Source organism: Brassica napus, chromosome C6 (assembly GCF_020379485.1).
Source record: "Brassica napus cultivar Da-Ae chromosome C6, Da-Ae, whole genome shotgun sequence".
Taxonomy (NCBI): domain Eukaryota; kingdom Viridiplantae; phylum Streptophyta; class Magnoliopsida; order Brassicales; family Brassicaceae; genus Brassica; species Brassica napus.
In genome coordinates this window covers 24,216,169-24,232,992 of record NC_063449.1, presented here as the reverse complement: position 1 = coordinate 24,232,992, position 16,824 = coordinate 24,216,169, and the positions used below count along the sequence as shown (strand labels likewise).

The window sequence follows — 16,824 nt, the reverse complement described above, 5'->3', positions numbered from 1 at the left end:
CAAGAGTTTAGGGTTTACCCAAGGGTTTAGAGTTTACCCAAGGGTTTAGGGTTTACCCAAAGGTTTAGGTTTACCCAAGGGTTTAGGGTTTAGGGATTAGGATTTAGGGTTTAGTGTTTTGTTGACGACGTTAAAAAGATTTTTTTTAATTCTTTGTTCTGTAACTGCTATTTTTTTTTTACTTTTTTATTTTAAAAACATAATATAACTTGATAATATTTTGTTTCCTTTTTTAAAAGATATCGAATTTGAAATAATGAAATACTATTGGCTGGTGAACCTAACCCAAGAATAAGTATGTTTTTGGCCTTTTTATCTCAAACAAAAGGAATCAAAATTTGATCTTTATACTAAAAGAGAATCAACTTTTGTTGCCTATACAACATCTGACTTAAAACTAAACTCACACAACTAGTTGCTGTGTGCAAAAGACTAGGATTCACAGTAATGACTTACTATAATCTCTATGCTCTGTGTCATTATACAATCAAAACTATCAGGTTAGAGATTAGATTGATTCTTCTTCTTCGTCTGTATCTCCACGATCATGGCAGAACTCTGAAGAACTAGATGAGTTCTCAGTCTCTAGATTCTTAAGCTTATAGATAGCATATTGTACATCAAAGAAAAGAGCATCTTTAACTGCTCTCATCGAATCCTTCTTCTGCTTATCTATAGGTCTCATGTTCTCTTTTATCATCGTTTGTTTAGATTGTGCTTTTCTTTTACCTTCCCTCATATGCTTGATCTTCTACACTCTCAACGATTCTCTCTATCCAAGACCTTGATCCATATGACTTTCCTTCTCCAGTAAATGTCTCATCGCTCTCTTTGAGAGATTGCCTCATCTCTGTCGTATCTTAGCCTTTGGTGAGTTGGGCATTTGGCAAGAACCGAAACAAACCGAACCGATCGAACCGAAATTTTCGGTTTTCGAATTAACATTCAGTTTAAGCTTTAAAACGATCAGCAAATTTAAAATTCACTCGGTATTCAAGAATCGATCGGTTTTATACATAGCAACCTTATTAACCGAAATAATCCGAATAAATCAAATTTTGCATTCCAGAATTTGGAATTTACACCGGACTAACCACATACTTATATGTAAACTGATTTTGGTTCAATTTGAAATAGATAATACCAAAACCGAATAACTCGAACTCCAAACCATAGTGAACCAAAATATATTTCGGTTCAATTCTGTGGCATTTATTGGAAAACCATATGAACCAAAAGGCAGCTCTAACTAATATGCATTTATTTGTTTTAGTGAGATCCTCAAAGTCCATATATATTTGGATTTTACACCAAACTTACCACATAAACTGATTTCGCTTCGGTTCGGTTCAATTTGGAATAGATAATAACACCTAAAAACAAAATCTAACAACCCGAGTTCCGAACCATATCGTACCAAAATATTTCCGGTTCAATTCCGAGGCAGTTAAAAAAAAAACATACAAACGGAATGACAGGTCTAAGGCCAAGTCCAACGGGACTGCAAAATGCCAAAATAGTGCTGTATTTGATGATTTCTCTCTCCAATCAAACTGCAAAAGCAGCGCCATTTTTGTGTGATTCCCTTCCTTGCTACAGTGTCACACCATATTTGGTGTAACACTGTGGCAACGGCAAAACCTTTTTTTTTTTTTGTAAAACTGTTTATTTCAATATTGTTTGACCAAAAAATATTGTTTAATTATATTTGACTATATTTCTGTTACAACATTATTTTTTTAATTAGATCTGATATTTTAATTAAAATAAATATACCATATTTCTTTTGTTATCTTTAAAATTGATTTAATATAAAATATTAATTGATATGAAAAAAAATTAAAAACTAGATTAAAAATACATAGCAAAGTTTAATTCAAACACAAGAAATTTAAATTGCAATATTAAAACTAAAAAATAAAAATTGCATACAAGAAAAGAACTTTTAAAACATAAGCCTAGATAAATATCTAATAATTAGGGAAATTATTATTCATCCCATTAAAATAATTAGAATATGGAGTAGAAACTTCTAAATCATTTGGTGATATTTGATCTTCACTGGTAACTTGTTCTCCTTGAACTTGAGATTCTTGATATTGAGATCCATGATTTTGGTATTGAGAGTCTTCTCCATGTTCTTCAGGTTGGTTTGTTTGTGTTCTTTTCTTCAAAATTCTTTTTCTCTCGTTTTCAATATACATACGACAAGCTGGATCAGTTATAGAGCTTAGATCTGTGAATAATATTTTATTCTCTTCATTCATTTTTGCTACCTTGACCTTTTGTCTCTGAATTTCATTTCTTTCAGATGTGCCTTTAGTAATAGCTTTAATAAGCTTATCATTTTGCTCCATCATTTGTTTAAATTGCTCCTCAGATTGTAGTTTTTTCTTAGTTTTTTTCATACCCATCGGTCTTGGAGATAAACTAGAAGTGGTTTCTTCGGAATTCATATTTAAATCAAATGAATTCATACCAGGAGATGGAGATGACTCAAGATCAATTGAAAATGATGGAGATGATGTAACATTACGACCTCCTTCTTGGAATGTTCTTGATGCATTGGTGTTGTTATTTGCAAAATTTTCTATGCCTTTAAGGATGGGCCATACATGGTCGAATTTGAATCCTCTACTGTATTTGACATCTTGCATGAGCAACATCTTTGCTTGGTTCAACTGATTAAAATTAACAAAAAATAAATAAATAATCAAGTAGATACGATAAATTTATTAATATATAAAATTTAAAAACCAAAAAAATAATGTATATACTTACAATGTCTTGTTCTGAAGCACCGCTTGGATTCTTATTTTCAATTTGATTAACACATCCCCTTAGCTTGGAGAAAGCAGACAGAATTGTTGTCATTCGAGTTTGTAAAGATCTTCTTGGTCTTGATTGATGACTAGAAATTTTTGACTTCTCATATTCATTTTCAACTCTTGCTCAAAACTGATCTTTTGATTGGTTTATTCTTATGATTGGATTTTGAGAAACATCAAGATAGACATGACATAAGTGCATATATTCTTCAATTGAATATGACAAAGATCGACTTGAAGTCATTTTAGGAAAAAGTATTACTTGTAAGAAAATGAGTTGAAGATGTGTAGATTATTCAAGATTAGTATACATTTATATAGAGAGGTAAAGAGGAAAATCAATGGCTTAGATTGATTTGTCTTTTTGTAATAATTTGGACATGGAGATGAGAGATGAAATGACAAGTGAATGCAATGACTAGATCTTTGTCAAAAATATAAATTGCTTTGATTAAATTTTTTTTTTCTTTATTAATGTAGTCATAGAGATAAGAGATGAAATGACAAGTGAATGCAATGACTAGATCTTTGTCAAAAACATAAATTGCTTTGATTATATTTTGTTTTTATTTATTAATGTATTTATGGAGATATGAGATGAAATGACAAGTGAATGCAATGGCTAGATCTTTGTCAAAAACATAAATTGCTTTATTATATTTTGTTTTTTATTTATTAATATATTTATGGAGATATGAGATGAAATGACAAGTGAATGCAATGGCTAGATCTTTGTCAAAAACATAAATTGCTTTGATTCAATTTTCTTTTTTTCTTTATCAATGTAGTCATGGAGATAAGAGATGAAATGACAAGTGAACACAATGGCTAGATCTTTGTCAAAAACATAAATTGCTTTGATAATATATATATTTTTATTCATTAATGTATTCATGGAGATAAGAGATGAAATGACAAATGAATGCAATGGTTAGATCTTTGTCATAAAAAAATTAATGGCTTAGATTGATTTGTCTTTTTCTAATAGTGTTGTTATGGAGCTAAGCCACAAAGTGCCTATAAAATGTCTATCATGGGTGGAGAAGAAGATCATCATCTAAAATTTCTTCTACTAAATGATGAATTTTACCTTTGGTAGCTCATCTCACATATCTTCTTCTTCTTCTTCATCTTCAAAAAATGGTTATTATGAAGATCTTGAAAAGCAAGTAGTTTGTCAAATTACTGCAAACAATAACTTTTTAATCACTCAAAATCTTTTTAACGAAGGATCCCATGGAGGATCTATTCCTGGTCATATAGTTATCAACTGTGATCGGGAGAATGCTTCACGTAATCTCTTCAATGATTACTTTGCTGAGAATCCTTTGTTTCCGGAGATGATGTTTCGACGAAGATTTCGGATGAGTCGTACTTTGTTTCTTCGTATTTATGAAGCTATACAAAGACATGACAATTATTTTGTCCAACGAAAAGATGGAATTGGAAGGCTTGGGTTGTCCAGTCTGCCGTGTTTCGAATGTTGGCGTACGGTGTACCAGCGGATTCCACTGATGAGTATATCAAAATAGGAGAGTCAACCGCGTTGGAAAGTTTAAAACGATTTTGTCGTGCTATTGTGGAGGTATTTGGAGGTCGTTATCTTCGGTCACCTGACGCTAATGATGTTGCACGACTAATATACTTCATATTGGTGAATGCCGAGGATTTCCAGGTATGTTGGGTAGTTTAGATTGTATGCATTGGAAATGGAAAAACTGCCCAACTGCTTGGGGGGGGGACAATATGCTGGTCGTAGTGGTTCTCCTACCATTATTCTAGAGGCTGTAGCTGATTATGATCTTTGGATTTGACATGCTTATTTTGGTCTACTAGGATCTAATAACGATATTAATGTGCTAGAGGCATCTCATTTTTTCTCTAATCTAGCCGAAGGTACTGCTCCACCTGCAAATTATGTTATAAATGGAAAAAGTTATAATATGGGTTATTACCTAGCTGACGGTATATATCCAAAATGGTCCACTCTTCCAAATAATTCACGATCCACGTGGTCCCAAAAAAAATTATTTGCAATGAAGCAAGAATCATGCCGAAAATACGTGGAGCGGGCTTTTGGAGTATTGCAATCAAGATTTGCAATTGTAGCCGGACCATCGCGATTATGGAATAAGAAAGTGTTACATGATATAATGACAAGTTGTATCATAATGCACAATATGATTATAGAAGATGAACGTGATATAAATGCAACAATTGAAGAATATGTTGAAGTTCCAAGTGCAGAAGTTGAGATGACAGGTGCTGATGATGTTCAATTTTAAGAATTTTTAGCTCATCATAAGAAAATCAGAGATCGGGAAGCTCATTTCGAACTTCGAGATGCATTGATTGAACATTTGTGGTCTGAATATTCGAATTCTTAAATTTAGTATAATGTAATTTGGCTTTTGTTATGTGTTTTTAATTGTTTAATGTAAGAGTTTGTTTTCATAATAATATTTTAATATAGTTTTGTCATATATTCATATTTGAATTAGAAATATGTTTTACAAAGTGAATTAGAAATATTATTTTTAACTACAATTTTAATATAAGTTAATATATGTTAGTCATAATATATTAAATATTCTACTAAAATATTAAAAATAAAGAATCTTTTTAATAATTTAGTAATGGAGAATATTCTTTTTAGTGTAAGATTTGGTGTTGTGGTTGGAGAGTCAAAAATATTTAGTGCTAAAACTGCACTAAAATAGTGTAATTTTGACACTAAAATAGTGTTATGAGTTGGAGATGCCTAAATACTATGCATACTAGATTAAGATCCGCGCCTTGCGCGGGATAAACATTATATATATAAATTATTTTATGTATTATATGTTCTTACATATTACGAAATAATAAATATATATTGAATAATTTAAAGTCAGTAACTATTACATATATAATTAAATTGGTGCGAACGTATAAATCAATTTTATCAATCCAAACAATTTTTTTAAAAATTTGATAAGATATGTAATTAAATTTAAATGATATTAACAGACATGGTATATTTTTAGTATTAATGTCTATTAAATGATGTTTTCTACTCATATATTTTTTTTTATCATGCGCATCTTTAGTAGCAAAAACTCTAAATTACTGATAACAAAATTTTCATTGTGGGATTAATAATTTTAGTAATTTATAATTTAAAAACAATTTTCAATGTTAGTTCAAAACTTTTATCAAAAAAAATTATTCAAAGTAAATTTTGAAATTAAAATATTTATTTATTCAATATGGTTTATAGTTAAATTTAGAATGATATATATACATATATATTTTAAATCTTAATGATTAATTAAATTAGACTTTTATTTATATGATTTTGTAATCATTTGTATTTTGTCATAACAAAAATTTTAAACAATGGATCGCAAAATTTAGATGTGAGACTTTTAATAGTTTTAGTAATTTATAGTCGTTTTTTAAAATTCAAAATATAACATATACAGAAAAATCTAAATTTTTATAATACGGTTATTGTGATTTTTTTAAATTATTTTAATAGTTTAAAATTAAAAAAATTTGATAGAAGATACATTATTTTTTATCAGATCTTTATTATTCAAAATCATTAATTGTCATATATATTTTAGTCACATTAGGCAATTCGTAATCTTTATTTAAGGAAATAATAAATGACATTAATAATCAATTTATGGTTAGTTTAATAAAAAGCTTATTATATAATTAGATGGACCAACATATTTCTCTAAGTATTCTAAGAATCATTCTAGTGATGACACGTGGGTACAAAAAGAAGTTGTAAATAATATATAGGGGATGTTTATTTTAGTGAGATTTTCTAAAGGCCCATATATATTTGGGCTGGGCCGTTACACGAGTAATCTACATCATCATATATAAAAACCTAGGTTCGGCCACAAGTTTCATTCCTCTCCTTCAAAAAAAGAAAAAACCCTAAAAGAAATCATTTGACGGCGCCTCTCCCCACTCTACAACCATGCCGCCTAAGTTGGACCCAAGCCAGATCGTCGACGTCTACGTCCGTGTAACCGGAGGAGAAGTCGGAGCCGCCAGTTCCCTCGCTCCCAAGATCGGTCCCCTCGGTCTCGCCCCCAAGAAGATCGGAGAAGACATCGCCAAAGAGACCGCCAAGGAGTGGAAAGGGCTCCGCGTCACCGTCAAGCTAACGGTTCAGAATCGTCAGGCTAAGGTCACGGTGGTTCCATCTGCTGCGGCGCTTGTCATCAAGGCCTTGAAGGAGCCGGAGAGGGACCGCAAGAAGGTGAAGAACATCAAGCACAATGGTAACATTTCGTTTGATGATGTGATTGAGATTGCTAGGATCATGAGGCCTAGATCTATTGCCAAGGAGCTTAGTGGGACTGTGAGGGAGATTCTTGGGACCTGTGTCTCTGTTGGGTGCACTGTTGATGGGAAGGACCCCAAGGATCTTCAGCAGGAGATTCAAGAGGGTGAGATTGATATTCCTGAGAACTAAGTAAACGAAAAAAATGTTGTCTTTTTTTGATTTATTTCAATTAGAATGACTCAGTTTTGGATTTGTTGTTGCGTTTTCTTGTTTCTGTTTCAAGAACCATGATGAGTTTATCAATCTCAGTGTCTTGAATCTATCTTTGGTTGATGATCAGAATGTATGATTGATTTGGTCTTTCTATGCTATTGCTTTGATCTGCTTGGTGGATTATGGTAGTTTACTGCATAAGGATCATTTCATAGTTATCCTAAACTTTCCTCTTGAACAATTTGTATCATTTTCTTCGTTTTTTTTTTTTGTGATTATTGAGTATGGTATAGTTTGCTTCGATTTCTAGGCTTGTTTATGTTTACTTCAAGAGTATAATGTTGGGATTCATTTCGTAATCATCCTAATCTATCTCCTTGAGCAATTGATATCATCATCTTTTGCCCCTCGTCATTTACTTTCTTCAGTATCATTAAGGTTTATGCTACTTTGCATTTATTGCCATCTCATTGGTGTGGATAACATGGCCATTTGGTTTCATGGATAGTGTTTTTGGCTGAGTTTATACGTAGACACTCTTATCTGAAGAATTCCAAAACGAAAACTCTCGTCTAAGTTCGTGTGTCTATTTTGTTAGAGAGCCTTTTAGCTGAAATTGGGTTGCCTTCTCTGTTGTGTGACTGTGAGAGAACATGAAGAATGTGATGTTTATTAGGGTCTTGAGCTCCTAGTCCATAGTGTTATTGTTTTATGGTTCTTCACTGGCGGACAACTGAGAATTATGCTAGCACAAAATTAGATTTAATCGTTCGAAGCATTTGACTCCTAGAACCAGATTGGGGTTTAGTGTTAAGAATCAACTCTAGATTAATCCATAACACACACCATACACTGTATCTCTAGGAACTCCTCAAGATTTCACTCTCTCACAATACGAGTATCAATTGGAACTCTTAAGCTAATAGATTGATAACTCTCTCGTTCACTCTATAGCTTTCAGTAATTGTCGAAGCTTCTCATTCTCTCAGAGTCTTAGCTCTTCCTTCCTATCTTCTTCAACGTCATCAGCTGATGCTACTTACAGCTTATCATTAGGTCTTCATGACTTCCCAAACAAAACATAGAACTGGAGAATCATCATTATCTTTATCTATATAGTAGAACCAACGGATTCTTTTGAAGATGACCAACAGATTTAACTCGTAAAATGTTACAACTTGGGTATTTCTCATTTGTTCAATCTTAAATGAAACGTACGAGCTCGTGGAGTGATTTGTTGCTTCAAGCAATCTTGTATCATACTAGGTGGCGTTGAAGTAGATTGATAGTTTATGTACGAACACAACGTAATGTGAAGATTTTCATTAGATTGTTCATTACTGAGTACTTTTGAGGCTATTTCCACCAATCTTTTGTATTTGAGGTATAAAGAAAACTCATTGCCATGCTTTATGTGCTATTCTTATAAAAATGTCATTCTTGAAAAAATGAAAATTCGAAAATAATATAAAGACAGCATAGGACAAGGCGTAACTTTTGTCCACCCTCCATCACGTAACTCAACCAAAAACACTCTAGGTGAGAGATTGTGCCGCAGGGGCGGACCCATAGTAGAATGGGCTGTGACACGTGCCATATACTAAAATATAATGCTCTTGAAAACATAACAACAGATTGTTCTTATTATCTCTTTTGGTATAAGACTCACAGCAGTAGTACCCCACGCTTCAGGAGTTCGACCCTCGGCCTATCTTTTTCAGTTTTTTTTGTTTGTTTGTAACTAGGCTAAAGATTATTTTTTTTTTGTTTAAAAAAAAAAGGCTAAAGATTATATGATTGATAAATAATGTAGTGTTTTAGTTTAAATCAAATCTCAAGATCGAGACCAGAGACAAAGCTGATGTTAACACAATATTTTTTTCTATACGTTTTATTTTAATCACTTTTCATAATATATATTCTTTTTTATTGTGTTGCTAAAATTTTTATGAGTGATTTTCTTTTCTTTAGTATATAGTTTTTCAAAAATAAAAAGTTTGCACTTTATTTTGTTATTTATTTGTATTAATTTAGTATTTATTAATTTTAATACTTTTTCCAATATTAATTGTAATACTTAGGTAAAAAAATAACAACTATATTGAATAAGTGTTTATAGTGTCTTTATCTTTTCATTAATTACGTCTGATTGACTAATGATATTTGAGATAAATAAGTTTATTTATTAGATCAATGTATTTTACAATTAATATTCAGCTGAAAGTAATTAAAAACTGCATTGAAAATCTAAAACGACACTTTTTATGTAATAAGAAAAAAAAACTATGACAGTATTTAAGAAGAACCAATCAACAAAACAAACGTCTGGAAGCTATGACTGGCTAGTAAACGTCGAAATCTTACAATGCTAAAAGCAAGATATCAAGCCCTCTAAGCGCGTCCACGTCAGCTATAAAATCAACCTATCTGGAACTTCCAAATCGCCACGTCATTTCTTTATTACTCGAAAGTAGTTTTAACAGGCCAATTCAGGTGAAGCAATATTAAAAAGACATGGTCCATCTTTAACTAGCCCAAACCTCCTTCCAAATAAGTCGTCTCCGCCTCTTCAACTTCACGATCATCGTTTCCGACTTCTGCAATCCAACGTTTCTGTTACTTACTCACATTCAATTATGTTCTTTAAACCTTTTTTTAATAAGAGATGTTACCTTCATTCATCGAAGCTTTCTACCTCCCTTTTTTTCTGTTCTTATATAAACCTTACATCAAAGCTTTCATCAATGATCTACGTCCTCCATACAACAAAGTCAAGATATAGCCATGAAATCGGCTGATATCTCCAGCAAGCCATCGTTTCTTTACCAATTTCGTAACCACTCCACTGGTTTCTTTTCGAACAGAACACTGTCATGCAAGGTTTCATCTCATCTAATCGTGCTCCACTCTCAAACTAGGAATCACTTACAGTCCAAGATTTTGAAGCCAACTATGGCCTCATGGGTGACCTCTATGGTAAGCATATGCAATTTGATTGCTTATCTGCGTAGTTATAGACATTTGAAGGCCACATGAACCTGCTAAATGCAACTGTTTCCCAACCAATGATGTAGCTGTCGTTGGCCACATGATGCTGCTAAATGGACAGTCGCTCATTCAACGCCCGGTCCTTCACGAAGTGGCTTCTTGATCCATTTGCAAACTAAACACTATGTTGATCAAATGGTTAATCTTTTGATCTAAGTTATTTTTTTGTTCTTGACAAAGTCAAAATAAGAATTTAAAAATATCTCCTATAATTATCATACTGGTGCATTTAGTTAAATACAAATAGATAGACCGAATAATATTACTTCAAATCAACATTAGTTACTCAAAGCTGACTTCAGCTACGTTATGTATATAACAAGATAAGTTTTCATTGGGATCTAAAAATATAATTGTATACAATCTGATTACATTAGATATATAAATAAAGACGATTTTATACTATTCCAAATGTTGATTATCAATACAATACTAAAAGGGGAATAAGCTGATCAGAGAGGCCCTCCACGTCGACAGATAAAATCAGCCAATAGGGTGCTTTCTTTTGTCCACGTCACACAGACTTGGCCTGATCTTGGGCTTCTAAATCCGTGCAAAAGAAAAGTCCAGCATCGTACGTAACCAAACCCAGAATATGTGTGGCCCTAGCTCTATCTCATCTCATCTCTTCGGTTCCACGGAGATCTCTTCCATGACTCATCTCTTCCCTTTTCCCCTTCTCGAACGGATTGATCAATAAGACGTGGTATCCTCCTCCGAGCCGATCAAACTGGAGTCTCTCTCGATACAGCTGCCTCCGGCGATTCGAAGTATAAGAAGCAAGACGACAAAGTTATGTTTGATATGTTTAATTTCTTTTGCACCTTTTTTTAGTATCTTTGTGGTTTTTTTCCCTCAGTTATGTTTGATATGTTTACTGATTCGGAATTTAGTCTGATTCTATGCTTCTGGTTTGATAGATGAGCAAATAAATGAATCAGAACCATTGATTCGATCGAGTGGAGGCAGAGCGTCTGAAGCTTTGATGTCATCGAGAAAAATCTTTTGTCTTAGAGAGTTTAAGAGTTCCAGGGGAACAGGTTTAAGATGATAAAGGCAAGGATGATGATGAAGAATCAAGGCAAGCCAAATTGTACCATGATATTTCTTCGTTTCTTTGAAATTTTAGTTTCTTAGACGGACTACTGTGACCTATTCTCAACTTAAGCAACAAACTTTCAGGTATGTTTTTTGAGATTCCAGCCCACAAATCACCTTGGTTTCTTGATCCATACTCTAATCTTATATTTGACAATCTTTCAGTCAATCGTCTGATATTCTATGGATTGTTAGAGCCTATGATTTTGATTTTTTCATAGTATTGTGTTGTCTACAGCTTTGTGCAAATTATCTATATATATGATTTATTGGAGATTAATATTTTTGGCCCAGAGTCATCGAGTCAGTCATGGAATCTGCTGCCAAGAAAAAGCAAAGAAATACCTTTTTGTACTCAGGCTTGCTCATATAAGACAACAGTATGTCTAAATGTTCGTCGAACTTGAGGGGTGGATGGATATAAGGTTTTTAATTCTTAATAGCTGTGGGATGCTGTACCGTTACTGAAAAGCTATGGGAGAAGGGCTCCATCAGGAGGACAGCGTGTTGAGGAAGGCGGTAGGGAAAACAAAAAAAGGGTGGTAAAGTAACAGAGAATCTCCTGGACATTGACCCGCTAGGAAACATGGTTAGAAATGATATTCAAGTGTAGAATAATAAAGAAAGAAAAACTTCAAAGGATAAGGTAAAACCCCATCTTTACATTTTTCCATATAATTTCGTTTGACGAAAATTTGATCCATAGGTTTCTTTGTTTGAATATATTTGAATTAATGGCAGGAAGAGTAGAAGACCATGCCAAGTAGACCACCAATATTGTTGATGAGAAGGTCGATATGTTTGCCTTTGGTGTATTGGTTCTAGAAGTCATAACCAGTCGTAGAGCTGTTTGATACAACATAAGCCATGTCGACGGTGGTTGTGAATGCGTGCTATTTCAGAATCACACAGCCCCCTCATACCTAAACGAACTCATCTGCCACGGGCAATTCCTAATGGAGTGAGTAGAATCAATCAAATAAAAATTGATGTCTGGTAACTAATGTGCTTATGTCTTGCCTTAGTCACCCTTGACTGAGTTTTGTTTCTTAATATTCTTTATTGGTTGCTTCTTTTATTTCGTCAACCAAACGGTGAATATCACCTAGATGTGTCTCTATGTTGTTTTACTGATCTTTGTTTAGGCTCAAACCCCGAAGGTGTTGTCAATATTCTACAGAGTTCGTTATAGTTTTAACCTAAGCATAAAACCCCAGTGGACAAATAAACTCCCAGATTAAAAAGTGTTAAATATATGGACCTTATTAGCAACAAGCTCTGCTTCCTTATGTCCTCTACAATCTTTTTTTTTTATGTTCGTTAATCTTAGGAAAAATATAAATTTATTTTTGCTTTGTACATGGTAAATTATGAATTCTGGAGATATTATCATTAATGAAACTTTGGGGCTGATAGTGTGTTTAAATACAGATGCACATCTATAACTTTTTACAATTTTTTTAAAAATTCTACTTTGTTTCTCTGTTTCCTGAATTCATTTTTAAAACTGTTTCCAAAACAACTGAGATTTGTTTCTATTCTCACGTTTGTTATATTATCTTCTACACAATCAATACCCATGACTAATACATCTACACGTATGTGATGCATTAATTACATTTGCATGAATTTTCATCAGCATGCCTTTGTAACTCCTTTCGCTGAGGTTCCACATGGGGCAGAAACTAAAGACCAATCCCAAGTTCACACAGAAGAAACTGAAGCTCAATCTGATGTTCCAGAGGAAGTTCTTTTTCCTTAGTTATTTTTCCTTCTCCAGACGAAGGTTGTGCTGAGGAGGAACGGGTGGGTAAAGAGACTGATGGAAATTCTGAGGATGACTGTAGGGAAGTTTGATGCATAGAAACAGAGATGATGTCAGATGTCACTAGACATCCAGAGGAAAATATTCTGCAGAGCAGTTCATATAGATTTGGCGTTGTTAATGCAGAAGCAGAACCAGTATCTTTGACAGAGCCAAAGAACCTACAACTATCCATTGAAGAAGAACCAGTATGTGTGACAGAGCCAAAGAACAAACAACCACCAACTGAAGCTGAAAAGGAAGAGAAGGAAGAGGAGGAAGAAGAAGAAAGAGTAAAGGAAGTGAGTAGTGCCTCTACTGAACCAAAACAAGAAAGCAAACTCATCAAAACCCCTCCACCATGCTGATTTCAAATCATCTCCTGATGAGTTTGGTACAAGCCACCTTAGTAGTAGTATTTATCACTCCCTCTCCTGAAAAGCCATTCTCTTGGCTTACGGAGAGAGAATCACAACCGGTCAGAGGCATGAAACTGACTAGAAGCCGGAGCTGCAGAGCAAGCGTGTTATCGAGTTCTTCCCCATCTTGGTTTGAGAAAGATGCTGCTGACACACCGCCAAGTTGGTACGACAAAGGATTCTTCGTCAAAGCAGCTGAAATGCGCGACATCAAGAATGAGAGGTTGCTGCAGGATGAGTTTAGCGGGAGGAGCATGCCAACAACATGGATCGAGAGAAGCTTGAGCGACACCCAAACTGCGTATGCTACTGCTTCTTCACATAACGAAATGTCGTCATCACCAAATGAATCGCTCTCCCGCCCTCTGATGTTTCTGTGTTTGAGCTTCAGAGCCCTTCTACAAGCCAGGAGAAAACTGAGGAAACTGCTGCTCAGAAAGACAAGCGAATCATTCATCGCTCGGTTAGTTTTTTTGGTTCAAGTTTACCTTTTTTTTTTTAACTTTATCATAAAACATTTTATAATTTCTCACATTAATTATATAGTTACATTTGATTTATGATAAATTAACAACTATGCTATTGTTTATATGGGATAAACAAGCAGTTTCTTTCAAACAAATATATTGAACAACAAAGGAACAATCCTTAAATATATAAATGTCAGACAAATATTTTCAATTAATTATGTACGATTTTGTTTTTTTTGATAAATGACGTAAATAACATATGAAATTTATACTCGGTTCAGCATTATTAAAAAATTCATTTTCAAGAACTTCATAAACATTATTCAAAACTCTAATTGGGTATTTTAACAAATAATTATTTACAAAATAATAAATACCAAAAAGTTTAATATTGAAAATAAATTATGGCTTCAAAACTTAAAAAATTGCTGAATCATTTTATTGGTTATCAAAATTTACAGAAGTATTCAAAATTATTACACATTTATAAAATTATATATTTATATGAAATAAAGGTTATTTACCTATACTTCAAAAATCAGACGATATATAAGAAAATATATAATATATATAAGATGATAGATTTTTTTTTATCTTATTAAATGTAGAATATTTTAAATTTTAAGAAAGATTTCAACATGGTTACGAAAAGATTAATAGAGACATTTAATATGTTAACACAAATTAATGATATTTTAAACAAATAAATATATCGAAACAAATAAATGATATAATATTAAAAAAAAACAAACTTAATTTTTTAAAAAAATCTAAAGTTTAATGTTTATAAACAAACAAACCGCGCGTAGCGCGGTAAAATCTCTAGTAATAACTAAATTCAATTTGACAACAATATTAAAGTGAATGTTTGATTTTAAAAACTCATAAATCAAACTAAAAATATACATTTACTTAACTAATTTTTAAGGGATAAGTGTATGTATTTTCTTGAACCCTCATATCATATTTGAAGTTTTGAACTGAAAGTTATTCATGTGTCATACATATTTGATGTTAGGAGATTTTTTTGTTACAATTTAGATGATGTTTTCAATTTTTGATATAAAATTTATTATTTTAAGCTTTATGGTTATTCTGTAATTTATTTTTCTGGATCGGTCTAACAGCTAGACTTTAATGGCTGAGTTCTTAAATCACGTATCTAAACAATACATTACTACTATTTCATTGAAGAACTAAAGTTCAAAATAAAAAAAAAAGTTGCACCAATAGAAAACAGACACACAAGCATAGAAAGTTTAGGAACGGTTCTAAAAAGTCTTTTATTAAGAAACTTTTGATCAGTTTTTAACTTATTTTCTTTTTTCTAATATTAAAAATCTTAAAAACTCCACCTCCTCATATACACATTGGAGGTGCTCTTACAATATTGAATCAATATTTGGTCCAGTTTTTTAACATTAAATTAAAGACAACATAGTATTTAGTTTGCAAATGGATCAAGAAGCCACTTCGTGAAGGACCGGGCGTTGAATGAGCGACTGTCCATTTAGCAGCTTCATGTGGCCAACGACAGCTACATCATTGGTTGGGAAACAGTTGCATTTAGCAGGTTCATGTGGCCTTCAAATGTCTATAACTACGCAGATAAGCAATCAAATTGCATATGCTTACCATACAGGTCACCCATGAGGCCATAGTTGGCTTCAAAATCCTGGACTGTAAGTGATTCCGAGTTTGAGAGTGGAGCACGATTAGATGAGATGAAACCTTGCATGGCAGTGTTCTGTTCGAAAAGAAACCAGTGGAGTGGTTACGAAATTGGTAAAGAAACGATGGCTTGCTGGAGATATCAGCCGATTTCATGGCTATATCTTGACTTTGTTGTATGGAGGACGTAGATCATTGATGAAAGCTTTGATGTAGGGTTTATATAAGAACAGAAAGAAAGGGAGGTAGAAAGCTTCGATGAATGAAGGTAACATCTCTTATTAAAAAAGGTTTAAAGAACATAATTGAATGTGAGTAAGTAACAGAAACGTTGGATTGCAGAAGTCGGAAACGATGATCGTGAAGTTGAAGAGGCGGAGACGACTTATTTGGAAGGAGGTTTGGGCTAGTTAAAGATGGGCCATGTCTTTTTAATATTGCTTCACCTGAATTGGCCCGTTAAAACCAGTTTCGAGTAACAAAGAAATGACGTGGCGATTTGGAAGTTCCTGATAGGTTGATTTTTATAGCTGACGTGAACGCGCTTAGAGGGCTTGATATCTTACTTTTATTATTGTAAGATTTTACTCTGTATAGTATAGTTAAGTGTCTAGCTATGAGCTGATTTACATAAATACCTCAATGTATTTAGGCTCACTTATCTTTCTCTTTTTGTATTTGATCTTCTACTAAGGGTTCTTTGTTTTTTGTTTTTAACTTTCAGTGTTGCTTCGGTTTAATATGTGCAGACAGAATACTTTTATTGTTAGACTTTTAACTTAACTTGGAATCCCTCCGTTATTCTGCTTCAGTTTTTTAAAGAAACACTTGATATATTGTATTCCATTAGCAATACGTTTGTGCTTCTTACTTCCAAGGAAGGACTTAGCTGCTACATGCTTTGTGGTTGTCCCGGATTTCCGCTTACTATACACATACTGAAGTTTGTAATAGTTTCAAATAACAAATATACGAAGCTATGGGG

The 16,824-nt window shown here is 33.0% G+C and overlaps 2 protein-coding genes and 1 pseudogene across 2 annotated transcripts; 1 reads left to right on the top strand and 2 right to left on the bottom strand.

Annotated features, from left to right (window-relative positions):
- Positions 1-1,753: 1,753 nt before the first annotated feature.
- Positions 1,754-5,798, bottom strand: BNAC06G14620D. Its single transcript, XM_013896313.3, has 2 exons — positions 2,782-5,798; positions 1,754-2,681 (listed from the first exon to the last, which is right to left on the bottom strand). The coding sequence occupies exons 1-2, from the start codon at positions 2,872-2,874 to the stop codon at positions 1,971-1,973; spliced, it is 804 nt and encodes a 267-aa protein (XP_013751767.1). The 5' UTR covers positions 2,875-5,798; the 3' UTR covers positions 1,754-1,970.
- A 924-nt stretch (positions 5,799-6,722) lies between these two features.
- On the top strand, positions 6,723-7,500 carry LOC106452453 (60S ribosomal protein L12-2-like). Its single transcript, XM_048761046.1, has one exon. The coding sequence runs from the start codon at positions 6,805-6,807 to the stop codon at positions 7,303-7,305; it is 501 nt and encodes a 166-aa protein (XP_048617003.1). The 5' UTR covers positions 6,723-6,804; the 3' UTR covers positions 7,306-7,500.
- A 1,634-nt stretch (positions 7,501-9,134) lies between these two features.
- On the bottom strand, positions 9,135-9,229 carry LOC125589495 (annotated as a pseudogene).
- Positions 9,230-16,824: the final 7,595 nt, after the last annotated feature.